The 27500-nt window shown below is 44.8% G+C and overlaps 1 protein-coding gene across 2 annotated transcripts in view; it reads left to right on the forward strand.

The window, feature by feature from the left end:
• Positions 1-27500, forward strand: part of PTPRG (protein tyrosine phosphatase receptor type G) — a gene marked incomplete at both ends in the record, with an annotated part of 780672 nt that overhangs the window by 571264 nt on the left and 181908 nt on the right. For both annotated transcript variants that reach the window (XM_080714880.1, XM_080714881.1), the window contains one exon: positions 24399-24465. In XM_080714880.1, the coding sequence (XP_080571006.1) occupies positions 24399-24465 (67 nt within the window). The remainder of the gene's footprint in view (positions 1-24398; positions 24466-27500) is intronic.

Here is a 27500-nt window from a genome sequence, read left to right on the forward strand (position 1 = left end):
GCCGCTTGGAGCTCCACTGCCATTGCCCTCCAACTGCGACTCACTGAACCCCTTGTTTGCCAAGTCTTGGCTGCCATCGCTGTAGAGTGGAGACAATTCCTTATTCTTTTTTTTTTCCTGACTGTTGTTTTTAATTCAGCTGAACACACAAGATGCCTATAAACACTGGAATCCAGAAAGATTAAGCTGCTGCATGGAATTCTTACTTCAAAACAATGCCAGTGTGCATGAGGTCTCCCCTGTTGGAGAGAGGAAGAGTGGGAGCGTTTCCTAAATGAAGTTGGTGATGAGCTAAAATCAAGAGTAGGAAGGTTTTCTAATATATGAGAGGGAGAAAAGGGTCATAGGAGGAACTCTGGGTGAAAAAGGAAATCCTATAGAGGAGTAAACAAGGCAACCTAAAGGAGGAGAAAGGAGGGGGGAAGAGGAAAATCTCTAGAACACACAATGTACTTAAACATATCGAAGTCAACCACTAAGCCAAGCATGGGAAGGAGGGGTGGGGAGGGAATGGGGTGGGAATTGGGTAGGGGTTAAATCAGCGATGTGTACAGGTATGTACACACAAGTTTTTTACCCCAATATGATGTATGAATATAATACACCAATAAAAACTTTTAAAAAAAAGAGTAGGAAGGTTTTCACGTATAACCTGAGACAGACCTCCCTTGCAGGCATGCGCACCGTGGCTGGGGCAGTTCACCTGCACGTGCACGTGTCTGCTGCAGCCCCCTGGCTGCTTGTGTGGCTGCTTCCTCCTCCTCTGTTTGGAGAGACAGCTCAGCGCAGACTCACCGATCCTTGAGGGAGCCATGAGCTGAGGCATCATTGTTCTTAACTCACAGGATCGTTGCTGCTAAAGGGGAATGGTGAACGTAAAGCACCAGAGTAGTGTCGTGTGTGGCCCTTTCAGCTCATCCTAGGTATTTACTGGTAGTATTTTGAAAAAGAATCAGTTTCTGCATGTGGGGCATCCTACCTGGAGCAAGGTGTGCTGGAAGTTGTAATGATACTGAACTGTGAGCACTTCCAGGTCCTAGGACTGTGTTCATGTGTGTGAGGAAGGGTCCTGGAGGAGTGGGAAAGAAAGCCAGAAGTGCACACCCACGGTTGGCTCTCCAGCCCGCAAGGTCCAAGTTTGACCCTTCTGCTGTGACTCCTCTTTCTGGGGTCACTTTGGGGTGTTTCTTCAGTTCTCATCCACCTGTCAGTACAGACTATGTTGCCTGAAACCCTACTGCAGTAGAGACAGACACGCACATTCATGGGGGAAAATAATGATTCCTGTCTGAAAGCTGATTTCACTTGGGACCTATTTAGAGAAATTGCTTCTTATGCTTAGCAGAGTCTCCGTGTGATCTTTGACCAGGCGCCTTAGTGTTCACTGAGATATTCAGGATTGGCACTTTCTGGCTCCATCCAGCTTCACATGGTAGAAGTGTATTAAAAAATTAGTTATACTGGACTATAACCTGTTATCAGGCCACCAGGAAATCCAGGGCTGATGTCACAACATCTGACTGTGTGTCAGGATCAGGGCAGCAGCTAGACACCAGGGTGGGCCAGTTTCCACTACGTGCCCTGGGTTGTTCTTTGCAGAAATACTTGCCAGGTGCCATATAGACATTATAAAAATTTATTTGTCATGAATATATGTTAAGATACTTTTATTGGTACATTGTAATTACACATCATGATGAGGTTCAGAGTCATAGAAACATAGCATGCACATAGTATTTGGTGTGTTTCCCTCTGGATCCCACCCCCTCCTCTCTCTCCCTGTACATGTTATTGATATTGGAGTTGATAGTTTTTGTGTATGAACCACCATATGATCCAGCTATAGCACTTCTGAGTCTCTTAGCAGAGGAATTGTAGTTAGAATAATGTCATAATAATACATGCATATCCATGTTTATAGCAGTGAGATAGCCAAATTATGGAATCAACCTAGGAATCTCTCAATAGATGGATAAGGAAACTGTGGTATACATACACAATGGAATTTTACTCAGTCATCAAGAAGAACAAAAGTACATCACTTGCAGGAAAATGGATGGAAGTAGAGAATGTTATGCTAAGTGAGATCAGAAAGTCAAGGGTCAGCCGGGCGTGGTGGCACACACTTGTAATCCTAGTATTTGGCAGACGGAGACAGGGTGATCGCAGGTTTGCGGACAGCCTCAGCTACTTAGTGAGGCCCTTTGCAACTCAGCGAGACTGTTTCAAAATAAGAATAAAAAAGGGCTGACTGGGGGTGTAGCTCAGAGGTAGAATGCCCTTAAGTTCCATTCCCAGTACCACACACACACAAAAAGTCGAGTCATATTTTCTCTCATAGGCAGAAGCTAGAGAAAAATAGGAAACATAACGGACTTTAGATAAATGAGGAGAGACTCCAGTAAAATAGGAGGAGGGGATTAAGAAAGAGAGGTGGAGGTAGAAGAGATATGATGAAGGAGTTAAAATAATATCAACATATTTAATACATGCATCCCAACTCTGATATATACTCAGGTCAAAATCACAAAATATACATATCAAATATGATACTTATGCAAATATAAATCAATACATTTGAATACAATGTTTTTGTTGTTCTTTTTTTTTTTTTTTTTTTTTGGTGGTACTGGGGTTCCTGGAGGCCCTTCTACCTCCGGGCTACACTCCCAGACCTATTTTTACATTTTTATTTGGAAACAGGGTCTCTTAAACCAGCACGCGGGGCTGGCTTCGAACCTGCGCGATCCTCCTGTCTCTGCCTCCCAAGCGTGGGGATTACAAGCATGCGCCACCACGCCCGGCTTGTTTTTGTTGTTCTAAAAATAGATCCTGTGCATATTTCAGGCAACAGGAAGGTCTACTAAGAAGAAGGAAGCTGTATGTCCCTTGATCCCAGCCCGACAGAGAACCATAGACATTTGCTCTTTCTGTGGCCAGAAGTTTTAAAGCATTTGTACATACATATCACCTAGCCAGTCATGGGTGCACACACCTGAGAAAGGCTGAGAAAGAAGGATTGCAGCTTGGAGGACAGCTTCAGCAAGTAGTGACTCATCAATTTAGTCCTGATTCAAAATAAAAATAAAATAGGGCAAGGAGTGTAGCTTAAAGGTAAAATGCCTCTGGGTCCAATCCCCAGTACTAAAATAGTAAGTCTGTAAATGTATGTTACCTAAAGAGGGTGAAGTTCTTGTGATCCTAGTAATATGTCATAGTCATGTCTAGCTATTAGTAGTTACAGACTTTTCTTATTCTTTTTTAACCACTTTAGAGTGTTGTTCTTTCTTCCTTCCTTCCTTCCTTCCTTCCTTCCTCCTTCTTTCTTTCTTTCTTTCTTTCTTTCTTTCTTTCTTCTCTCTCTCTCTCTTTGTCTTTCCTTCTTTTGTGCTGGGGATATTGAACCCAGGGGTATTCTTCCTCTGAGCTAGATTCCCCAACCCCAATTTTTGTTGTTTTGTTTAAATCCAGGAATGTGGTCTCACTAAGTTGCTACTTGTGTTACTAAGTTGCTTAGGCTGGCCTTGAACCTGCAATCCTCCTGTCTTAGCCTCCCAAGTACTGGGATAACATCATATATTTAACTAATTAGCTACTAATGGGTTTTTTTTAGTACTTGCCTTTTTTCCCCCCGTGATGAACATCAAATTGTTTTCATTTTTGTTTTCTTAGTCACTTTCTAAGTTTATTTCCTTGTTAATTCTCAGAATTCTCAGAAGTAGATCCCTGGCCCAACAAATATACCCATTTTTAAATTTAAAAAGCTGTTGCAGAGCCAGACATAGTAGAGTATGTCTATAATTTCAGTGCTTGAGAGGCTGAAATGAGAGGGCCGCAGATTGAGGCTGGCATTTGATTTTTCCTTTTTTTGTGTGTGCTCTGGTAAGTATTTTATATGGGTATATCAGAGAGAGAGAGAGAGAGAGAGAGAGAGAGAGAGAGAGAGAGAGAGAGAAGGAGGAAGAGGAGGGGGGAGGAGGAGGAGGAGGAGGAGGAGGAGGAGGAGGAGGAGGAGGAGCAAAAGCTGTTTGCACAATCCGCTACCTCAGCCACTTACGTACCCCTGTGGACCATTAATTACCAGAAGTCATTTTTGCTGTGGGGCCATTGTTGAAACTCACCAGGTCACGCTCCTGTTCAGTGTGCTTTCTGCTTTCTGTCTGCAATAGTCAGTGTTCTTCACACACTGAACTGTTTAACTAGGGGTTGGGGGGGGGGTTAGTAGAGACCAGAATAAGGAATATTGACTTCTAAACATACAATTAATAGTCATTATTATTTTTAAACCCCAAGTACATGTGGTAGTTTGTATTCTTGGGCTAGCACTAGCAGACACGTCCTCGCTAAGATGGGATTTGACTGAATGCTTCAGTTGTATGAGACACAATCAAAGCTATAGATTTCCAGGGCATCAGGAAAATACAGACTTCCAGGCCTTCGTCACGTTTGTCTCTTTTCTCATCCTGCCTTCTGATTTTCTGTACCCTAGTGGCCTGACTACCAACCAGACAAAATTCTAATCTCCCTCAGGTTTCCTGAGAGGCAGGGTACGGAGTATCTAAAATTCATAGATAACCTTCCTGTTGGTTTATCTCCTCAACATTAATGCAGATGACTAAAAATCACACACGGAAACTCTCCCCTTTCCCTCAGGAGATTAAAAAGTGTGTTTATCTTTGGTGCACACTCCCAACTGAAATTGTGTTCTGTAGTGTATATCAACAGAGTTTTGAGGAGTTGGGAATATGAGCAGATGGGCTCCTTCTCTGTGAAAAGTGATTGATATAGAAAGACTGTGAAACTCATGTGAAACTCGTGTTTGCTCTATTCAGCTGACAGTTGAATCCAAAGAAGAGAACTTATATATCTGCTTAAAGTCAGAATTACTAATTTCTCTTTATTATCTGAGAATTTCAACCTAGATTATAGCATATAACCATCCCAGGCACAGTTTTGATTGGTCCAAAGCACACACCGTTTTGTTTTAGGTTGGGTTTTTTTTTTGTTTTGTTTTGGGTTTTTTTTTTTTTTTTGGTACTAGGGATTGAACCCATGGGCATTCTACCTCTGAGCTATGCTCCTAGTCCTCTTTTATTTTTTGAGACAGGGTCTCATTAAGTTGCTCATGGTCTTGCTATGTTGCTACGGCTAGTCTTGAACCTGTGATCCTCCTGTCTTACCTCATAAGTACTGGGGTTGTAGCCCTGCACTACCGCACCTGGCTCGAAGGGACATTCTAATAGTAGGAGAGGACACTAGGAGGATTGTTCAACAGATAAGCCTGTGGGCTGGGTCTATATGGCAGTGCTGGAATATGTATGCATGAGGCCCTGGGTTAAATCTCTAGCACCAAAAACAAACAACAAAAAGCAGCTTGCCATGAAGTTTTTACTTAGCCAGTCAAAATTTTCAAATATTGAAAGTGACTTTTCCTATTACAGTAGTAGTTACTATCTTACAAGTTTAGGGAATTGAATCTCAAGGTTAAATGATTCGCCCAATGCCAGCCACCTAGTGAGGGCTTGTCATTTAAACCCAGAGGTCTGTTCAGCGCCAGCAATTCTTGTATTTCACCGTGACATTTTGTGACTCCCATGGTCCTGGGGCAGAGGGAGTCTTAGTATTGGGTGTTTGTCTATTGGCACCACTGAGATGATGTTCAGATTCAACACCATTGCTGAGCTCCCCCTCTCCTGAAACACTGCGCCCTCCCTTCACTCCATAAATGGCATCAAGTTGCTACAGCAGAAAAAGAAATCATTTCCACCAATGGCGTGTGTCACTGGATAAGTAAACAGTGGTACTTTCACCTGATGGGATGCTCTACAGCGGTAAAAATGAGCTACCACTACCTGGAGAAAGTGGATGCACCTCACAGATACATTGACCAGGGAAGAGGATGAAGCTAGAGATTGGCGTATGACCCCATTGAGTTGGAGTATGGGGGTATTGACCTGAGGGAGAGGGAGCCCAGGGGCTGCTGGAAATGTTGGCCTTCAGCTGGCCAAGCTTGCCTGGGTGTACCTGTGGGAAAATTCACCCATCTTGCACTTGACCTTTGTATACTTGACTGTTTTATGATATATCTCAATTAAAACTTAAGATAAAAAGTTTTATCTTAAAAGTCACGTTTAACATAATGTACATTGATGTGGGCCTCAGTGTTCACGGAACTTAACTAAGGACATCCTTGTTTTCGTGTTGTTCCTGAATGAATTTCTTGTTGCCGCCCAATCAAATGTGTATTGTTGCCTGGCATCCTTGAAAAGCTAATAGACTGGTAATGATTTTTATATAATTTTGAAAGTTCAGAGGAATCGATATTATATATCCCTCTATCCACACTCAGGGTCCTATATGTCAACACCACCTGTGACACTCAGCACAGGAACTTATGCCCCAAGACGGCTTTATTAGAACCTGGTCACCCAATCATTATTATTCAAAATTAGGTGTAAGAAGGCAATGGTGCATGTAATAATACATTTTATAAAGATTTGATCTGAAATGATCAGGATAAAGTTGGGAACTAGAAAGGGACTTCTGCAAGGTGCTGTCATACTGCTTCGTTAAGGCCACCTGCCAACAGAATTAAAACACTGTGTAGCCTATAACTGTGTGCAGCTTTGAAATTTTTTTTTTCCAGTACTGGGAATGGAACACAGGGGCATTCTACCTCCAAGCTACACATCCAGTTCTATTTTTTTTTTAAACAGGGTCTCACTAAGTTGCATAGGGCCTCAATAAGTAGCTGAGGCTGTGCATAACGGTGTGCATAAACGGTGATCCTCCTATCTCAGCCTCCCAAATGCAGGGATTACAAGTGTGCACCACCACAGCCGGCTCAGCTCTGTAAATGTAGCATTCTAAAACAGCGCTCCCTTCAGATATCCTTTAGTCTTTGTGTGTGTGTGTGGAGGGAGGTTTCATGGAGGTGGCATTCTACATCCAAGCCACACTTCTAGCCTTTTATTTTTTATTTTTGAAACAGGGTCTCACTAGGTTGCTGAGGATGGCCTTGGATCTGTGATCCTGTCTCAGACTCCTTAGTACTGGGATGATAGCCCTGCACCACCATGCCTGGTTCCTCTTAGTCTTTTTTTTTTTTTTTTTCAATTCTGGGGATGGAACCCAGAGGCATTCTACCTCTGAGCTATACCCTCAACCCTATTTTTATTCTTTATTTTGAAACAGAGTCCCACCAAGTTGCAAAGGGCCTCACTAAGTAGCCTAGGCTATCCGAGATCCTCTTGTCCTGGCCTTCCAAATGCTGGGATTACAAGTGTGCACCGTCACACCCAGCTCCTCTTTGTCTTTTTAAATGACTTGTAGGGATACCAAGATATCTGAATGATACAGCATTTGTAAAAAGCTGTTTTTAGAGTCTGGAAATTTTCAAGTGGTATCTACAAGTAGATACAGTTCCCTGTGCCATGAATCGTGAGTCGTTTCTGCATGAGTGCTGGGAGCCTGCCCCCTGGGCCATCCCTCAGACCCTCGTAACAACCAGCAGGCCCCATCCCTGGCCAAAGGCTTTTTGCAGGCATATTATGGAAGAGTACCGGGCTTCTTTTTGCAGTGCATTCTTCACAGAAATGTTTCACTTCCTGAGTTTTATTTTTCTTTTGTTCCTCTAATTGACATATTTTCAGTACAAAATAGCCTAGTAAAATTTTGGACACTTTTTAGGTGCTTAGTCAATATTTGTCCAATGTCTGAGCGAGTGAATTATGAGTGGGTAGATAGAACATTGCAGGGATGGAGTGGAGCAGTGATATTTTTGAGAATTTTCACTCATCTCATTTCTATTCTGGAAGGCTTCACATTTGGTGAACTCCTTTATTCCACGAGATTTCTCCCCTAGTCTTCAGCTGGAGGCCTGATAACCATGTGGTATAAATCTGAAGATGGACTGGGCCAGATCCAGAGGCATGGTAGGCAGGCAAGTGTTGGGATTCAGTTCACTTCTTAAAAGATCTTTCTAGTTGGGCATGATGGCACAGGCCTGTAATGCCAGAACCTGGGAGACTGAGATAGGACGGTCACAGGTTCAAGGACAGCCTCAGCAAAGTAGCGAGACTCTTAGTAACCTAGCAAGACCCTGTTCAAAACAAACACAAATATTAAAAGGAATGAGGTGTTAGCTCAGAGGTAGAATGCCCCTGGATTCAATCCCTACTATCACTAAATAAATAAGCAAATAAATAAATAGCACAGAAGACCTTCCTAACTCAGTGGCTCTCACCCCTGCCTGTACATCAGGAACATCTTGGTAACAATATACCAGATGCCCAGGCCACACCAACATCAGGCTTCTGTTTTTTGTGGGTTTTTTTTTTCCATTGTTCTGTGATTTAGTTTGGATTTTAAACTTCTTAAAGATGATTCCAGTGAGCATCCTGGACAGAACTGCTGGTTTGTTGTGCAGAATAAGACCTGAGGGCATAGAGTGGGAAGAACAGGGAAGCCCCACATAGCTGAAGGGTGTTGGATTGCTCTAGTTCAGGATGGTGCTGGCCCAGGCTGGAGTTAAGTGGCGGAGCCGGGGAGATAGTCAGGGCGGATCCAAGATATGTTTAGGAGGCAGAATCTTCCAGAATTGCTGAAGAAGCATTTGTAGGTATGACAATAAAGAGGAATGAAAATTATTCCCAGATTTAAAGATTGGGTCTGCTGCATGAAAAGTCACTACCATTTTATTGAAGTGAAATATCAGAAAAGGAGAGATGAGGGTGCCTTTGAGAAGGCCATAATGGATTGAATTTAGCTCAGGACCCCAAAACTATTGGCCTCCCTGTAACCAAAGGTAGGGGTGTATTTGGATATTTGTGTGTTTGTGTGTCCCACGTTGGGTTAGTAGCAGGGCATGCCTGTTTCTCTGGGGGACGAAAGGTGATATAGTTCTTAAGAATCTTAGAACTGGTCTAAACCTTCATTTAGTCCTTTTACTCACCCAATGAGATTAAGGGGCATAATGCCCATTTTATAGATGGGGAATTTGCCCAGCTATTAAGTAGGGAGGTGAACATGGAACCTGAGCCTACCAACCTGTTTTCACCAACCCTGCATTTAACCACTCTCTAGTATTATATAACCAACCACCTGAAGATGACCTAATTGCAGTCAATTACAGGAGCTCCATCTGATTTTTTTTTTCTAGAAGTTACTTACTCTCAGGTTATTTCAGTGGAGGCCTTCTAAGATAAGCCTCTTTCTGCTTAAATGTTACCAGTACTCCCTCTTCCCCACACGGGGGCCATTCTCTCCAGCTGAGCTGCTAGAAGAATTGAAAGCACCTGAGCACTGTTGCTTAAATAAGTAGACTACATGCTCTATGAAGAAGTCATATTATTTTCTCGAAGGAGAGAGAGTTGGCCCAGCGAGGCAGTGATCGCTCGGAAGAGGCTCTCTGGTTTTCCATTCTGTTCTGCTACAAATGGCGCGTTCTATGAATCAAGCCCTACTGGGAAAGGTTTTGTCTTTCCTCCCTGCAATTTAATTTTATCCTCTGTTGAACTCCGGTACATTTTAAATACAAAATTGAACTGTTCAACTAGCATAAATCTGCCTTATCTCTGAGATGGGGCCAGACTTGGACTACCACTTACCAGAACAGAAGTCCCCTAATTAATGGATTTAAAGATATTTGTCCACTTGAACAATCTATTTGTTAGCCCCCAACCGCTTCTTAAATCAGACGCTAGGACAACTTTCCTGGTAGCCCTTGCCAGGAGTGACCACCCTGTTTGCAAACTAAATGCAGTGTTTATTTATGAGCTAGCGGAGTTATTTCAAAGGACAGTGACAGAGAGCTTAAGTCTCCTGTATAGTACGTGGCAGCAAACCCTTCACACGAGAATGTGGTTTAGAGTAGGGAATGATCTGTGAGGAATTGCAGAGAAGTGTGCATTGATAGTTCATCCATCTTCAGAGACATCCAGAGAGCAAGGGAGAAAGCCCGAGGAGTGCCCCTGACCACAGCCAGCGGTGTAGGAGGAGCTTGCACCTGGTCACACCTGCTTTTAGCTCAGGGCCATCATTCCCAATGTTGGCCTCAGGTTCCTGCACTTTATTGGTTTCCTGTGTCTGCTTAACCATAAAGCTACTGAAACTCTTGGTCCCAGGACTGATGATCCAGGTTTATTTACGCCACTTGGGGTCTTCTCACTGTCTGGCCTAGTTCTCCTGGTTGGAACCTGGCTTCCAAATGCACTGCTTCTTGCCCAGCTGTAGAAGCCGTGACGTCAGTAGCTGCTGAGGTCTGTAGGGCCAGGAGCTCACACAAAATAAAGGGGACTGCCCTGTGTGGGAATTCCTTATGGGAACCAGGGCCCTGCCCTGCTGTGAGGGGGAGCGTTGTGTTCGGCTCATTAGATATCCTGTCCCATTAGATATCCTGTCCCACTCTGCAGGTCTTGGCATATGGTTGTCTACTGCTGGATAACAAATGACTACAAACCTAGCATCTTTTAATGAATACACATCATCTCGGGAGCTATGGGTCCTCTGTGAGGGCTTCTCATAGGGCCACCCAGGTGTCAGCAGGGCTGTGGGCTGCTAGCTCATCCACAATGGAGGAGCTCGGTCCCTTCACTGCAACCAGAGGCTACCTTCAGTTCCTCAATCACATGGGCTTCTTCAAAGTGCACTGGTCCAACAAGTCAGTAAGTAGTTATATCTGCTAGCAAGATAGAAATTAGAGCAGTGTGCCCTGGTACATACCTGGAATCCCAGTACTTGGGATGCTGAGACACAGAGGATCACAGGTTTGGGACTAGCCTTAGCAACTTAGTGTAGTGAGACTCTCAGAAAACCAGAGAGACCTTACTTCAAAAGCAAAACCTGTAAAAGGCTGGGGATGTAGCTTGGGAGGCAGATGCCCCTGGGTTCAAACCCCAGAATCATAAAAACATAGTAAGCCACTTGATACAGCTCTTGGCAAGGGCGTGGATATCTGGAGTTTGGGATCATTGGAGGTCCTTAGAGTCAGACCCCCTCCCCCATATTCTGCAGTATAGACTCTTTACAGAGAGTTGAACAACTGAGCTTAAAGAACTAAGTGCTTGGAATTTGGGCTAAGAGCATTATCTCATGTTCCCCATTACCTCTTTCTATGAGTCAGATAATTTTTAACATTTTCTTTTTGTTTTATTTTCCTTGACTTATGCACTCATTGAAGTGCTGGGGATCGAGCCCAGAGCCTTGTGCGTGCTAGGCAAAAGCTCTAACACTGAGCTACATCCCCAGCTTCATGTTGATATTTTATATATGATACCTATAGGGTATTTACCTAGTCTTCTCCCGTTCCTGATAATGGAAAGCGATGACCTTACGTGCTCCTAAGGAGGTGTTTGTTCAACAGAAGGATCAGCCTGGCAACCCCTTTGATCCAGCCTGCCTTGTCTCTCATATTTTCCTTGCTCCGTAATGGCGGGGATTTGCAGCCATCCCCCCACAGTGCTTTCTGGCTCCGGTGTCTTTTGTAAATGGAGTGCCGGGGCAGCTTTTTGCTTTGAGGGACTGAAGAAGCAAAGGTGAGAGTTCACATCTACTGTGTTTTGGTTGAAGTCACTCGCTAGCATGGAAACCGTCGGCTCTGCTTTCTCCCCTAAGCTTTTGATATTGTTGGGGCTTTTCAGTGCATGGCAGGCTTATTAACAAGGGGAAGTCAAAGTCCCCCAGCACTGCCACACCAAATGGAGAGAGACTTGCAGCAAGCTACTGAACCTGAAATAAGCTTCTTTTGCCCCAGGCTCCCCCACATCTCAGACTTTTTTTCATTCCCCTTTCTTTTTTAATTCAAACGTCGCGACAATATCGGTATGAAATGACTTGTATTGTAGCTTAAGACTCTAGGTCATGCTTTACCAGGTTGGAATTTCTATGCTTTTTTCTAGTTCTGGAGGAAGCTTTACTTTGACTGGCAGGGTTGGCACATGTGGTTCTGGGGACCTGGTTTGCATGGATATAAAGGCTCCCTGTCACCCAAGCATTAAATATACAGAGCCAGACATGGTGATGGGGGCTTGTAATCTCAGCACTTGGGAGGCTGAGACAAAAGGATTATAGATTCAAGGCCATCTTCAGCAATTTAAGGAGAACCTGTTTCAAAATAAATAATAAAATGGGGCCCGGCATGGTGGCACACACTTGTAATTCCAGTACTTGGGAGGCTGAGACAGGAGAATTGTGGTTCGCAGGCAGCCTCAGCTACTTAGTGAGGCCCTCTGCAACTCAGTGAGACCCTGTTTCAAAATAAAAAATAGGACTGGGGGGTGTAGCTTGGAGGTAGAATACCCCTGGGTTCAATGCCCACTACTGCAAAAAAATAAAATAAAATAAAATAAAATAGGTTGGTCACGTGGTGGCTCCATTTCTAGTCTTTCGAGGCCCTCCCACACTGGTCTCAGAGTGGTTGCACTAATTTGCACTCCCACCAGCAGTGTATAAGTTCCTGTTTGCCCACATCTCCCAACCAATGGAATTTCACTCAGCCATAAAGAATAAAATTATGTCATTTGCAGGAAAAAGGACAGAACTAGAGAGTATTCTGCTAAGTGAGATCAGCCAGTCTCAGAAGGCCAAGGGTCATATGTGTTCTCTTATTTGTGGAAGAAACAGGAAACAGAAGGGACTTCAGCTAAATACGGAGAGAGACCAGGTGAATAGCGGAAGGAGGGGAAAAGAAGGCTTGAGGAAGTAAACAGTTTAAATAATGCTGTGTCCCCATAGGAAGGTATCACTGCCAATCTCAGTAACTTTTGCAGAGAGGGAGGGAGAGGGATGGGTCACATCATAGTGAGGCTCAGTGTGATACAAATTACAGAAAAGTCTATTAATTTAAAAAAATGGGTTGGAGGTGTAGTTCAGTGGTAGGCCTGGGTTGTAGCAAAAAATAAACAGATAAATGAATGAAAAAGAAAAAAAAAGATAAAAGTCACCATGTGGTCCTTATGAAAGTACCATTTGCTCGTTGCTCCAGCCTGCCTGCCCTGCAAGGATGGGGTTTCCAGTACCCCACTCCTCCAAGCCAAATCCGAGGCCTGGATAGATGTACATGCTCTGGTAGCAGGAGATGTGGGGGAAAGGGAGACAGACAGCCATCTGCCTCCGTAGACCAAGAACACAGAATTCACATCCTCAGTGACTTTCTCTGGTCACAAACCTCTCAGTCCTCTGGAGATAGATAACGTGGGAATTGCCGAGTTTCCACTAATATTATGAATTAACAGTAAGTAAATCGTGTTAGCACTCAAAGCCCCATTTAAAGGCGGGAGGGCGAATCCTATTAGCATTTATAATTGTGTTTCCTTTCCATATTAATCTTTCCCTTGGCTGAGGAATTAGGAGTGTTCTCCTCTGCTCAGGCAAACCTGTCCCAGGAGTCTTTCTCAAGAGCTGGAAAATAGGTGATGATCCAAGGCCAGCCCCTTCCCCTCCGACAGGGGCTGTCTCTGCCTTGAAGCCTAGGTGATGTTTTACATATTTATTAGATGAGGCTTAATGTAGAATCCCAGGAGTTTGGTTTGGTTGTTTAGTTGGCTAGCTGGCCTAGAGACATTCTGCTTCTGAACTACACCCCCAGCCCTTTTTATTTTATTTTATTTATTTATTTATTATTATTATTTTTTTTGTGTGTGTGTGTGGTACTGGGGTTGGAACCCAGAGGCCTTCTACCTCTGGGCTATACTCCCAGACCTATTTTTTATTTTTAATTTGGAAACAGGGTCTCGCTAAGTTGCTGAGAGCCTCACTAAGTAGCTGAGGTTGGCTTCGGACCTGCGTGATCCTCCTGTCTCAGCCTCCCAAGCACGGGGATTACAAGCGTGTGCCACCACGCCCGGCTTTATTTTTTATTTTGAAACAGGATCTCGCGATCCTTCTGTCTCAGTCTCCCAAGTACTGGAAATACAGGCATGTACTCAGCTTAGGTAAACTTTTTACTGTATTTTCTTTATTTTTGACTGGGGATTATTGAAATCAGGGGCATTCCACCTCCGAGCAAATCCCCCAGCCATTTTATTTTTATTTTGAAACAGGACCTCACCACCAGTTCTGAGGGTCTTGCTAAGTTGCTGAGGCTAGCCTCAAACCAGATCCCAGGATTTTAAGAATCATTTTATTTAGTTTATCATGACTCTTTTATTGGTGGATTATAATTGTGCTTCATAGTGAGACTCACAGTGCTGCGTTCATATGTGCATGTCATATGATTTGGTCTTTTCTTCCCAAACCCCCCTTTTCCTCACCAGTTTCCTCCTGCCCCCCCCCCCCCAGCACTCTGCTGGTATGAGCCACTTCTGCAGCCAGTTGCACACCTGGTGACTTCAGCCTTCAGCTGATTGGAGGATGCAATCCTTCACGTCAGGGAAAGCCCTGCAGCTTCCCAAAACTCCTTTTTCCCTTGCCAAGCCTGCTTAAGAACTGTGTCCCTCTTTTCTTCCCTGACTTTGTTCCATGGCCATGTGCAATGCTAAATGCACCTGTACCTCTGATTCTGATTCTTATTTTACATTTTATAATTTTATTGGTGCACTGTAATTTTAATTGTAGATTCAAAGTGATGTGTTTATACAGATGCACCTCTATTTTATGGTACTGGGGATTTAACCCATGAGAGCTCTACCACTGAACTACATCCCCAGCCCTTTTATTATTATTATTATTATTTTAATTTTGAAACAGGATCTTGTGAAATTGCTGAGGCTGGCTATAGGCCTGGGATCCTCCTGCTTTTACCTCCCAAGTACTGGGGCTACAGGCATGATTCTAATTTTGTTTAGATTACTAGTGATTGAACCCAAAGGGAATCTACCTCCAAGCTACACTCCAAGCCCTTTTTAGTTTTATTATATTCAAACAGATTCTTTTTTTGTGGGTCTGGGGATGGAACCCAGGGGCATTTGACCTCCGTGCTACACCCTCTGCCCTATTTTTTATTCTTTATTTTGAAACCAGATCTCACTGAGTTGCAGCGGCCCTCACTAAATAGCTGAGGCTGTCTGTGTACTGTGATCCTCTGGTCTCAGCCTCCCGAATGCTGGGATTACAAGCGTGAGCCACCATGCCCGGCTTCAAACAGATTCTCAACAAGTTGCTGAGGCTGGCCTCCAACCTGTGATCGTCCCGTCTCAGCCTAAGTAGTGAGATCACAGGCGTGCACCACCACATCCAGCTGCGATTCTGCTTCTTAATAATCTTGTAACACTGACACCGGGGCAAGGTTAGAAAACAGCACTGGGTAGGATGCAGAGGGAAGCGCACAGAGCGCTGTGTGCATGAACGCATCCCTTTGAACCTCTCTCTTGATGCATGAACACAATGCACCAATTAAAGTATAAAAAAGCAAAAGATAAAACAGAATTTTTGCATCCCAAATTGAGTCTCTAAGCTCTACAAGAAGAAAAGTAGTATTTGTGAGTTGATAATAGTCAGGAGAGAGCCGGGCGTGGTGGCGCAGGCTTGCAATCCCAGCATCCGGAGGCGGAGACCTGAGGTTCGTGGACAGCCTCAGCTACTTAGCAAGGCCCTTCACAACTCAGTGAGACCCTGTTTCAAAAAATAAAAAGACTAAAAAATAGGACTGGGGGGTGTATCTCAGAGGTGCAATGCCTCTGGGTTCTGTCCCCAGTACAGCAAAAAAAAAACAAAAAAAAAAAAGTCAGGAGAGGAGGCTGTTGCCAATATAGCTGAGCAGTTCATAGTTTAACGCTAGAGCACAGACACATGGCCTAACTTACTGATTAATAAAGGAATAAAGGGAGCTGCTCAGTGCCCTGGGTCTGGTTAAGAGCTAGCTGAAATGGTACAAAAAAGAGCCAAGTCATGAAAATGTTGTGCCAGAAAGATCTGAACAGCAGCTTCAACCAAAGTCTAGTCAGTGGTACCCAAAGATGTTGCTGTCAGAATAGCCTTGGAGCGAAAGGAGGATCCGACACGAAGCCAGACCCCACGAGAAGCCCTTGCTCTTGTGCCATCAGGCAAAGTAGAGTCTCACTCAGTGGGCACCTGCTAACCCTCGGGTGGGCGGGTTGTCATCTCTGCGATTCAGGAAGGCTGCACGGGCCTCTGGTCCTGCTGCATGTAGTTTTCCCTGAAGCCACGGTTGACGGTGTAGCTATCCAGCCTCAGCAGCATAAGTCTTTTTCCCCACAAGAGGACATCGCCTAGATGTGACGTATACATGGCTAAAGGATTAGCTGGCGATGTCGGATTCAAGGCAAGTAGGTTGTCTTGCCAACATATTTGTAAATGGCCAGGCCTTGAAAGGTTGAAAAGGTTTAAGATGGAAGACGAGGGCCGAGAGGTACCGGGGTCAGGAAGGGGTCGGAGCAGCTCACATCTGAACGCCCGCACGTGTGCTCTGATGCACCCCCTTGCTTCTCAATTTAAGTGGAAATAAACACAGGCCTCCTGTGGGGCCTGGGTAAAGAGCACCTCTCCAGAGGCCATTGATAACTTAGCTATTCATTTAATAATTTGTTGAATCTATACAGTGAGCTATTATTTCAAAAGAAAATTTTACTTAGTTCCGACTTTACAGTGATGTGTATGACTTTGGCCTTTGGTCCAAACCTACATGGCATAGTTTTCTGTATGCCAGCATCTCTGTGCGTTTCAGATGTACGTCTGAAGACAACGGAGAAGCTCGGTAGCCGAGAGCACCCCGTCCTATTTGCATGCCGTCCTTTTGAAGATGACTAATGCCACAAAAGCCGCTCTAGAATGAAGCACCAGGAGCCCAGTTTCGCGATGAGAACATAAACTCCACGGGGAGAAGGGGTTATCTGTTTCTTCCCGTCCATGTTAAGCTCATTTGTGCAATCACGCCCTTCTCAGAATTACTGTGCAACTCCTTTGATCTCCAAGTGGAAGGAAGCAAGTTTCAGGAGCCGGGAAACTCCTCGCATGGCTTTCAAAGGAGCAGCACATTGCCAAATCCAGTGGGTGTCAAACAAAACGTAAATTGGGAGCTTTTTTTTGTGGGTGTGTGTGGTATTCAGGATGGAACCCAGGATGTACCTCCGAATTGCACCTCCAGCCCTATTTTTTAGTCCTTTATCAATTTTGAAACAGGGTCTCGCTGAGTTGCCAAGGGCTGGCTAAGTAGCTGAGGCTGTCTGCAAACCCCCATCCTCTGTTCTCAGCCTCTGGATTTACAAGAGTGCGCGGCCACACCTGGCTAGTTAGGAGCTTTTGAAATTGGAGCTCAAGGAGGTTTTAGGTCGAAAGCCCTGCGTGGGAAGCTGGGGGGCACAAGTGCCGCATCCCACTCGTGCCACAGTGCAGGCCGACTCCTGCCCGCGCTGCCCCCCAGCCCTTGGCAGATGCTGCCCCTTTGGACTCGGCGTCCTGCTCTGTGCTCTGTTTTTAGTCCTCACAGGAGCCTGTTGAGGCTGTGTCCCCACTGGACACTTCAGTGGTACACCCTGAGTCAGATGGTTTCCACCCTCCCCCAGCCTGCACAGGAACAGAATAGAAACCCAGGTGGCTAAAACGGCCTTCCTCACCACGCTGATATTTAAAAGCTGCCCAAACTGTATATTTAATTATGTCCAAAACTTTTTTTTTTATTGCGGTACTGGGAATAGAACCCAGGGGCATTCTACCTCCGAGGTACACCCCAGCCCTTTTTAAAATTCTTTTATTTTTAAACTGAGTCTGACCGAGTTGCAAAGGGCTGTCTGCAAACCGGGATCCTCTGGTCTCAGCCTCCTGAATGCTGGGATTACAAGTGTGCAGCACCACACCCAGCTATGTCCACAAATCTTAAGTAGCAAATCGATTGTGAAAACAATGAGTGAAAGGGATGATTTCCGTTAGAGTTGTACCTTCCTGGAGCCAGCCCGCTATTAGCATGCTGTTTGGATTCTCCACCCTGAGTTTCGGAGCCAACACATAGACTGAAGACTGTGTCTGTATTATTATCACTGAGTTTCTTCAACCAGCCAACACACTCTCTTTCCTTTCCTTTCTCTTCATCGATTTCCCAACCCCAGCCAGACAAGCGCTGGTAGAGGCGAGCAGATGAATGTTCTGGGTAGAAGGATCTCCATTGGTGGGGTGGCTGAGGTCCTGGGCTCAGGCCTTCGAGCACAATCTGAGGGTAGTACACAGGGTCTCTATACTCACAAGTGAAGAGACACTGAACTTGGGTCAGATTGCCTGATTATTTTCCTCTTTTATGTCCTCCAGATAGTATCACTGGGTATCAGTCATGGGGAATTAGGAACATTTTCTTTGAGTCTTCACATCATCTGACAAGACAAAGTGCATTAAAGAGTCCTCCTAACTATAAAACATCCCTTCTCACCGGGCATGGTGGCACACGCTTTTAATCCCAGCATTCAGGAGGTGGGGACCAGAGGATCGTGGCTCGAGGACAGCCTCAGCTACTTACTGAGGCCCTTCGCAACTCAGTGAGACCCTGTTTCAAAAATAAAAAGACTAAAAAATAGGGCTGGCGGTGTAGCTCAGAGGTAGAATGCCCCTGAGTTCCATCCCCGGTATCAAAAAACAAACAAACAAAAAAATCCCCTCTCATTTTGGACAGATCATCAGAGTACAGTAATCCCCTCTTATCTGCAGGGGATGTATTCCAAGAACCTCAGTGGATACCTGAAACTGCAGATAGTACCAAACTCCAGGTTGTTTATATATATGCATACCTATAATAAAGTTTAATTTATAGATTAGGCATAGTAAGGAATAACAATAATAACTCATAATAGAACAGTTGTAACAATGTACTGTAATAAAAGTGCTAGCATCACTAAGTAAAATAAGGGTTACTTAAACACAAGCACTGGGACACTGTGTTCTGATAACCAAGATGGCCACTAAGTGACCAGCAAGCAGGTAGGATACAGTGAGGATTCACAGAGCCAAGGATGATTTATGTTCCAGGCAGGATTGAATGGGATGGCATGAGATTTCATCCTGTTACTCAAAACTGTATATAATTTTAAACTTTGTGAATTCTTCCCCCCTTTTTTTTTCTTTCTTTCTTTTCTTTTCTTTTCTTTTCTTTTCTTTTCTTTTCTTTTTTGGGGGGTGATACCAGGGATTAAACCCAGGAGCATTCTACCTCTCAGCTATATCCCCAGCCCTTTTTATTTTGAAACAGCGTCTCACTAAGTTGCTAAAGCTGGCCTCAATGATTCTCCTGTCTCAGCCTTCCAAGTATTGGGATTATAGGCATGCACCAGCACATCTGGCTTGAATTTTTTCTTTCTGAATGTTTTCAGTTTTTTTTTTTTTTTTGGTGGTACCGGGGTTCCTGGAAGCCCTTCTACCTCCAGGCTACACTCCCAGATCTATTTTTACATTTTTATTTGGAAACAGGGTCTCCTAAGCCAGCATGCGCGGCTGGCTTCGAACCTGCGCGATCCTCCTGTCTCCGCCTCCCAAGCGCGGGGATTACAAGCGTGCGCCACCACGCCCGGCTTCAGTTATTATTTTCAAACTTGGGTTGACTGTAGGTAACTAAAAATTCAGGAAGTGAAAGCAAGAGTAAGGGGAGAGGGGAGATTTCAGTATCTAAGAAATATTGCCATGCTGCTAAAGGGTAGTACAGTTTTAGAAAGACAGGAGTTGTTGGGGCTTATGATTTGGACTCCATTGAGAAATCTTTAGGGGAAGCTATAAGTGTGCCAGTATTGGGAAGAGTCATCAAGATGTATTAATATGCAGGTATTGGACAATTGCTTCAATAATTTCCAAAATGTAAAATCTAGTCAGAGCCTGGGTGCTGTGCAGGCACTCAGGCAGGGAGGGGGCTGCCGCGATTACAGTGCAGAGTTCCTCTCTGTCTTTGCCCTTCATTCTAATCATTAACCTGTAGTAAAAGCCTTAGAGTCAACTGAAGCCTTTAGCCCTAACACTACAATAGAGGAAACTGGTGCCTCTGTTTACCTCCTCTCCTCTGGGATCCAGCCTGGGCATAGGAAAGGTAAGCTTGGTGTGCGGCTTCAAAGCACCCTAGTTGATGAGCAACTAATACTGCCCAATACAATAGAGACAGGGGCCAGGTAGATTCTTGACCCTTGCACTTAGTACGTGCACTCTCTGGAGACAAAGAGGCACCACCTGGCTCAGGAATAAGTAACTAGCCCATTGCCTTGGTAACGCTGATACCAACACAAAATCTATTTAAAGGCTGGGGTCCTGAAAAGGGACCAGAGTTCCATTTTCGGATATCCAGCATGCGGGTCAGCATGCTGCTTTTTCCTTCTCTATTTCCTACTGCTCTATCTCCTACTGATTTTGTAATAAAGATTTGTTAAAGCTGCACTGAGCTGCCTATTAGTTTTTTGTTGTTGTTGTTTTTGGGTTTTTTTGGTGGTACCGGGGTTCCTGGAAGCCCTTCTACCTCCGGGCTACACTCCCAGACCTATTTTTACATTTTTATTTGGAAACAGGGTCTCCTAAGCCAGCATGCGCGGCTGGCTTCGAACCAGCGTGATCCTCCTGTCTCTGCCTCCCAAGCGCGGGGATTACAAGCGTGCGCCACCACGCCCGGCCTTGCCTATTAGTTTTAATTTTTCTATTCAACAAACTTTAGTTGAATAAGAAAAAGAACCCCCACCATTTAAACCATAACAATAAGCAAGATGCCTTGATAAGAAAATTATTGATAGAGTGGTATGTTTTCCATCCCCCGCCTCTGTTCTATGAGTCCATCCTCATAGAAAGCTCTAACAGCCAAATTTTGCTCTGTTAATAAGTAATCCCAATTAGTTAAAACAGTTACTGTGTCATCCCGTCATTCTGTAGATGGCCGGTCAGTTCTGCTGGCGGCCAGCTCCGCCGCTTGCCGTGGACAGTGAGGCCTCCAGCCTTGGGTGGACTCACACCCCTGCCTGGTAGTTGGCAGGCTCGGCCAGGGCTGCCTGTGTCTGCTCCCCGGGCTCTGTCACCATAAAGTAGGCCAATCTGGGATGCTTCACTTGGTGTCCTTAGGATCCCAAGTACTTTAGAAGCCTCTGTCTCTATCAAGTTCACACATTTCCCCTTAACTAAAGCAAGTGATGTAGACAAGCCTCATTTCAAAGACAGAAGAAATTGTTAGCCACTCCTTTAGTGCTTTGTCTGCCGGAGATTGAACTCAAGGGTGTTCTGCCTCTAAGCTATGCCCTCCAGCCCTACTTTATTTTTTTGTTTTGAGGGTCTCGCTCTGTTGCTGAGGCTGGCAGTGAACCCACAATCCTCCTGTTTCTGCCTCTCAAGTCCTGGGATTATAGGCATGCACCACCATCCCTGGCTGTTACCCACTTCCAATGGAGGAATGGCAAGATTAAATTGCAGAATTGCCTGTGGCAGGAATGGGAGGAATTTGTGGCCATTTTGCTGTCTCCCACAGACATTACAATAATTGCAGATAGTTAAACTGACATGAACATCTCTACCAGACTGAATCAGAGAGACCACCTGTGTTGGCTAGTTTCCCATTGCTGCAACAAAATACCTAAAATAATTATCTTATAAAAGAAGAGGCCTATTTTGGCTCAGTTTTGGAGGCAGTACTCTTCACGGGGTGTGGAGCCAGCGAAACCACTCCCTAGCCAGGAAGGCAAAGAGAAAGGGAAGGGGTCCTGTAGTCCCCTCGAGGGCATGTCCTCAGTGACCTAAGGACTTCCGACTAAACACCCTCTCCAAAGGTCCTGCCACCTCCTGACAGCACAGGCCTCTAACACATGGGCCTCTGGGGACACTTGTCCCAGCCAAGGAACCTTTTACCTGCAACTTGGGCTTGACGTGGCATCTTTCTTTGGTTTCCTTTTTGTAGTGCTGGTAATTGAACCCTGGGGCATTCTAACTCTGAGATATACCCCTAGACTGATCTTATCTTTTAATTGGAAACAGGGTCCTGCTAAGTTGCTGAGAGCCATGGTTTATTGCTGAGGCTGGCTTCAAACCTACAATCCTTCTGTCTCAGCCTCCCAAGTACTGGGATTACAGACATGTGCCACCACATCCAGCTCTGGTTTCTTATTTCATTCTCTTTGGGCTTTTGAAACTTGGCCACATTTACTAGTTAGTTTCTCTTGTATTCTTGAGTTGTGATTCTATTTTGGCCACATTTTACAATTTTGATCAGTTACTTAGTATGGTGCAAATAAGATATTATTTTCAAATAGAGTTTTGATTTGGTATCTTTGTGTGTGTGTGTGTGTGTGTGTGTGTGGTGCTGGGGATGAAATCCAGGATCCTTCTACCTCTGGGCTACACTTCCAGACCTCTTTTTTATTTGCAAACACAGGGTCTCACTAAGTTGCCAAGAGCCTCACTAAGTAGCTGAAGCTGGCTTTGAACCTTCACGATCCTCCTGTCTCAGCCTCCCAAGTACTGGGATTACAAGCGTGCACCACCACGCCCGGCTGATTTGGTATCTTATGGACGTCCTCTTTCAAGAATGCTTGGTGCTTCAACCAGTGTATTAAATCACTGGTCTGAGCTGTCTCTCAGGCATCTGGGAGGTCCACACATGCCAACTTCCAGAAGTCTACCTTTGAGACTTAATGCACTGATCCCTTCTCTGCATACCTGTGATGTTTACAGTGTGGTACTAAGTTACACGGCACCGTGTTTGTCTGTAACATCACATTGTGCATAGTAGTGTCTGTGTTCTGAATGCACGCCTACCGCAGGCCTCCAGACATTCGGATGCATCCCTGTCCACAGTGGAGCAGCCCTCAGGGCTTCTCAGCCCCGGCCTCTGCACCACTGGCATCTCACGCCAGGCTGTCCTGAGGATTATTGGAGGTTGAGCTGCAGTCCTGGCCTCTGCCCACATGATTCCAGCAGCCACTCCTCCTCCTCTTCCCCCCACCTGCAGTGGTGACAATCAACAGTGTCTCCAGGTATAGTCAAACCAGGGGACACCCCCAGCTGAGAACCATCGCTGTTACCTGGAAAGGCTAAAGCAGAGGAATAGGTCGCAGTCAGAGGGAGCAAACTAGGACCTGTACCTCAGCAGAGAGGCTGGGAAAGGAGGGAGGGAGTGTGGAAAACCTTAAGACAGCCCAGGGGAGGACATGCATTCCTCTGAATTTACTAACTGGAAACATCGAATTGGGTCTCGCAACACATTGAAAGCTTCATCAATATGTCAACCTCATTGTGTTAGCAGTGAATTAGTGGTAAATACTATGAAGCAAGGAGGGAAGGGGGGCGGGAGCTATGTTGGCCACAGAGATGAGCTATGTTGGCCACGGGTTTGGAAAAGCTCTTTATTTTGGGGGAAGAAAGTGAAGCATGCATAAAAGTAGAGAAAATATATCATGCCCCATCCTATGCCCAAGGTTACTCAAGGTCACAAATGATGGGTCCAAGATCAGTCTTGTTGGGTCTCTACCCCCACTTGCTCTGCCTGCTGGCCACTCTGGGGTTATTTTGAGGCAAATTTGAAGCCTCGTTTCATTTGTAAGTATTTCAATGTATATCTTAGGGAAACACCTAGAAACTCACATTATAATTTTGCTGGTAAAATGTTAATGCTCTAGCCGGGTGTGGTGGGGCACGCTTGTAATCCCTGTGCCTGGGAGGCGGAGACAGGAGGATCACACAGGTTCGAAGCCAGCTGTGCTGGCTTAAGAGACCCTGTTTCCAAATAATAAAAAAAAAAAAAGTATAAAATAGGTCTGGGAGTATAGCCCGGAGGTAGAAGTGTTTCCACGAACCCCAGTACCACACACACACACACACACACACACACACACACACACACACACACACAAATGTTGATGCTCTAAATTAAAAGGCAAGAATGAGAATTTGTAATTAGTATCTGAAAGTAAAGGGAAAGAATGGTGGGATGGAGGCCAGAGAGGGCTGGCTTTAGGGAACACTGCAGCGACCGCAGGTGGAGCCTGTCTCTGGAACTGCTCTTGCCTGTTCTGCTACCTTGAGCAAGTCTTATAAATGCCCCTTATATTACCAAGTTTTTCATAGGGCACTGGGACCCTCACAATGGAGAAGAGGCTGGCAGGAAAAGGAGGTATTTTCTAAGGGGGGGGGCAAACACCAGGAGGCTGGTGATGGATTGTTCTCTGATAACTTTCAATGACTTTTTAGCTGATCGGGGCCTCCTTTTAATAAAACAAAGTGGGAAGAAAGTCCGGCAGTTGCTTTGTAAGGTTTTGCTAGGCCTATGGCCTATGGTATTTCTCTCCTGTTATAATGTATTCTGAGAAGTTTCTTTCCTTTGATTTAGACTTCCTCGCTTGATTTTATTATGTCATAAATCTCCTGCATTTGGTGAGAGCCCTGTTGTATGGGAGACCTAAGCAGCTTGCTAGATAACATCTATTTCTCCCCTTCTCTTTAGGAGATTAAACTGAGGCTGTTGTATCTGATGCCAGAATAGATTTAACCAATCATGCTTCCTTCCCGTGTAGGTCAGTCCGAGGGACAACTCTGCACTGGATCCTATTATCCACGGGTTGAAGGGCGTCGTCCATCACGGTAAGTGAGCCACATCACTTCTTTTACTGGAGCACGAAAGGCTCAGCTCTCCAAGTAAAGGAACCAGGTTATCTCGCAGAGGACAGAGGGCAACACCCATTCCTCATCCCCTGATGTTGAAGGGCATTAGAGCCATTATTTGATGGGTAAAGAGCACGCCCATTTATTACCTGCAAATGGGTCTGGGTTAACAAGAAGCTATTTGTTTCTCTCCGGGTACCACTTTGAATGCATACATTATAAATCAAAACACCATAAGATATACTACCCTCATGTGCTGAACCTGCCGTGTGTCTTATCTCTCTCCTGAAAATATTCTTTCAAGTGTCTTTTCACTTATAAATTTTGAGTTGCCTCTCAGATTTAGGAGAATCAAGTAAGCAGCCAGCACAAGTCATCCGGCTTTGTGAACAGCGTGGTGTGAGCGCTATCAAGCCGTAGCTAGAATGGAAATGTTTGGTGATGTCTGTGCAGCAGGCATCTTATCCTCAGGCATAAAACCTGGAGAGAAAGGAAGACAAATGGGCTCTGTCTTTTCCAACGGGATTTTATTGGAGGAATGTCCCTGCAACTTTATTATGGGCAATGTGCCATTACCTGGGACATCAAGATCCTCCCATCTCAAAAGTATCATTGTCGCAGTGAGGAGTGGCGTCTGGATCTAATGTCGTGATTTGTAGAGTTTTAATAATCTAATTAGAATTCCAAAGACATTGACAGAAACGGCATTAGGAACCATCATAAATCTCACCTTCATCCCCACAGCGGCGATAAAATGCCTTCACGCCTTGGTGGATTATCTTTAGACTTTAGACATGAGCCAACTCTGTAGAGCTTCGCAAACATCAACTCCCTCTCTTCCAAGGAAACTGGAATCATTTGTCAGGGTTCAGTTACATAGGATTCAGGATGAATTGGTTCGTTCTCACAATGGTTCAATTGTGCATCAGTAACAAGTGAAAGAAGAAAACTGGGATGTCTGGAAAGAACCCACAGAGCTTTCCATTTTAGATTTCCAAAGCTTCTTCCCAAACCTCCCTATCAGTAAAGGCTTTAATCTCACTGGGGAGGGCTCTGCCCTCGAGATGAGTCACCTCCCCAAGGTTCCACCTAACACATCACCAGGGAGCTTAGGGAAGGACATACACATTCTGCAGGTGGTGTCCTCACCTGCTGTGAGATTTGGCTTCAATCCAGCTTTCTTCCCTGGGAAGTTGGGGGAGATCTGTAAAAAACAGTTCCCTGTGAAGAAGTTGTTTTTATTTTATTTTCATTTTTATTTTTAGGGGAACATTAGAGGTTTCTTTAGGGAAGAGGAAGCACAGCTTAAGAGAAGGAAGGATTGAATGCAGGGGCATTCTAATTCCCAGCTGCACTCCAAGCACTTAAAATATTTATTTTATTTATTTATTTTATTTTGGTGGTACTGGGGTTCCTGGAAGCCCTTCTACCTCCAGGCTACACTCCCAGACCTATTTTATATTTTTTTATTTGGAAACAGGGTCTCTTAAGCCAGCGAGGCGGGCTCCGAACCTGCGCGATCCTCCTGTCTCCGCCTCCCAAGCGCGGGGATTACAAGCGTGCCCACCACGCCCGCCGAAAATTTTTGTTTTGAAACAGTGTTTTGCTAAGTAACTGCGGGTCTCTCCAGGTGGCCGAGGCTAGCCTTGAACCTGTGATCCTCCACTCTCAGCTTCCCAATTGCTGGGATTACGGGTAGGCACCACCATGCCCTGCAGAAGTTCATTTGTTTAGGATTGAGACAGTCTCTGGCTGTTCCTACATCCTGTCTGAGGGGTTAATTCAGCTCCTTTGCTGTCCCCCTGTCGGGGGCGTCTCTCCTTGCTGCACCCTTTACACTTTCAGATTTGAGTTCAGATCTGGCTTCTTAGAAATGTTCTTTCTTAACTATCCTATCAGATGACCTCCTACCCATCCTTCTGTCTCATCTTCCAGGTTTCTTTCTTCAAAGCACTTGAACGTGACTGGATTGACCTGGCCTGTTCCAATACTCCTGCATATTACCTACCACAGCATGAGCTTCATAAGGGCCAAATTATGTAGGTGTTTAGTAAATATCAGCCAAATGGCCATACACACACACACACACACACACACACACACACACACACACACACACACACACACACACCTAAGTGTAATCCCAAAATATAAAACTAGACCAAGAGGAGTGGATAAAACCTTACTTGGGTTTTGCTTTGGTTGAGAAGAAAAGGTAGTAAGAGTATTTCATTCTTCTGAAATGGGCATTTCAAGTAGTTGAAAAGAACTTTTATTGGGGCTAGAAGTGTTTTTCATTGAAGTTCTACAAGGGATTTGTATGATCTGGTAATTTGAAGGAGCATAAATAATTGTGCCCTTCGTAGAGTCTCAGGCTTAGGAACGGTGATAGAGATGTGTAAGAGAAAAAATCAATATGGATTCTGCAGCAGTTCAGAAGTTGCTGCTATTTCTTCAGCTCTGGGAATTATCTCTTAGAATCTTAATTTCTTATTGTTTTTTTTTTCTTCTATCTTTGTACTGGGGATTGAACCCAGGGACATTCTATCTTTGAACTGCATCCAACTTTCCCTCCCTCTGCCCACCCCCGTCCTTTTTTATTTTTTAAAATAGCTTCTTGCTAGGTTGCTAAGGCTGCCTCCATCCTGCAAGTCTTCCTATCTCAGCTTCCCAAGTACTGCAGTTACAGGTGTGTACCATCACACTTGGCATGTTTGTGTGTGTGTGGGGGGCATTCTATCTCTGAGCGTACCCCTAGCCCTTTTTATTTTTTAGTTTGAAATAGGATCTCACTAAGTAGCCGAGACTGACCTTGATCTGTTCTAAAGTAGTGGGATTACAAGTGAGTGCCACCATGCCCAGTTTGATTTTTTTTTTTTTTTAACCATACTAGGGATAAAATCCAGGGGCATTCTACCTCTGAGTTACACCCCCAGCTCTATTTCTTCTCCTCCTCCTTCTTCTTCTTCTTCTTCTTCTTCTTCTTCTTCTTCTTCTTCTTCTTCTTCTTCTTC

Source organism: Muscardinus avellanarius, assembly GCF_963383645.1.
Source record: "Muscardinus avellanarius genome assembly, chromosome: 18".
Taxonomy (NCBI): Eukaryota; Metazoa; Chordata; class Mammalia; order Rodentia; family Gliridae; genus Muscardinus; species Muscardinus avellanarius.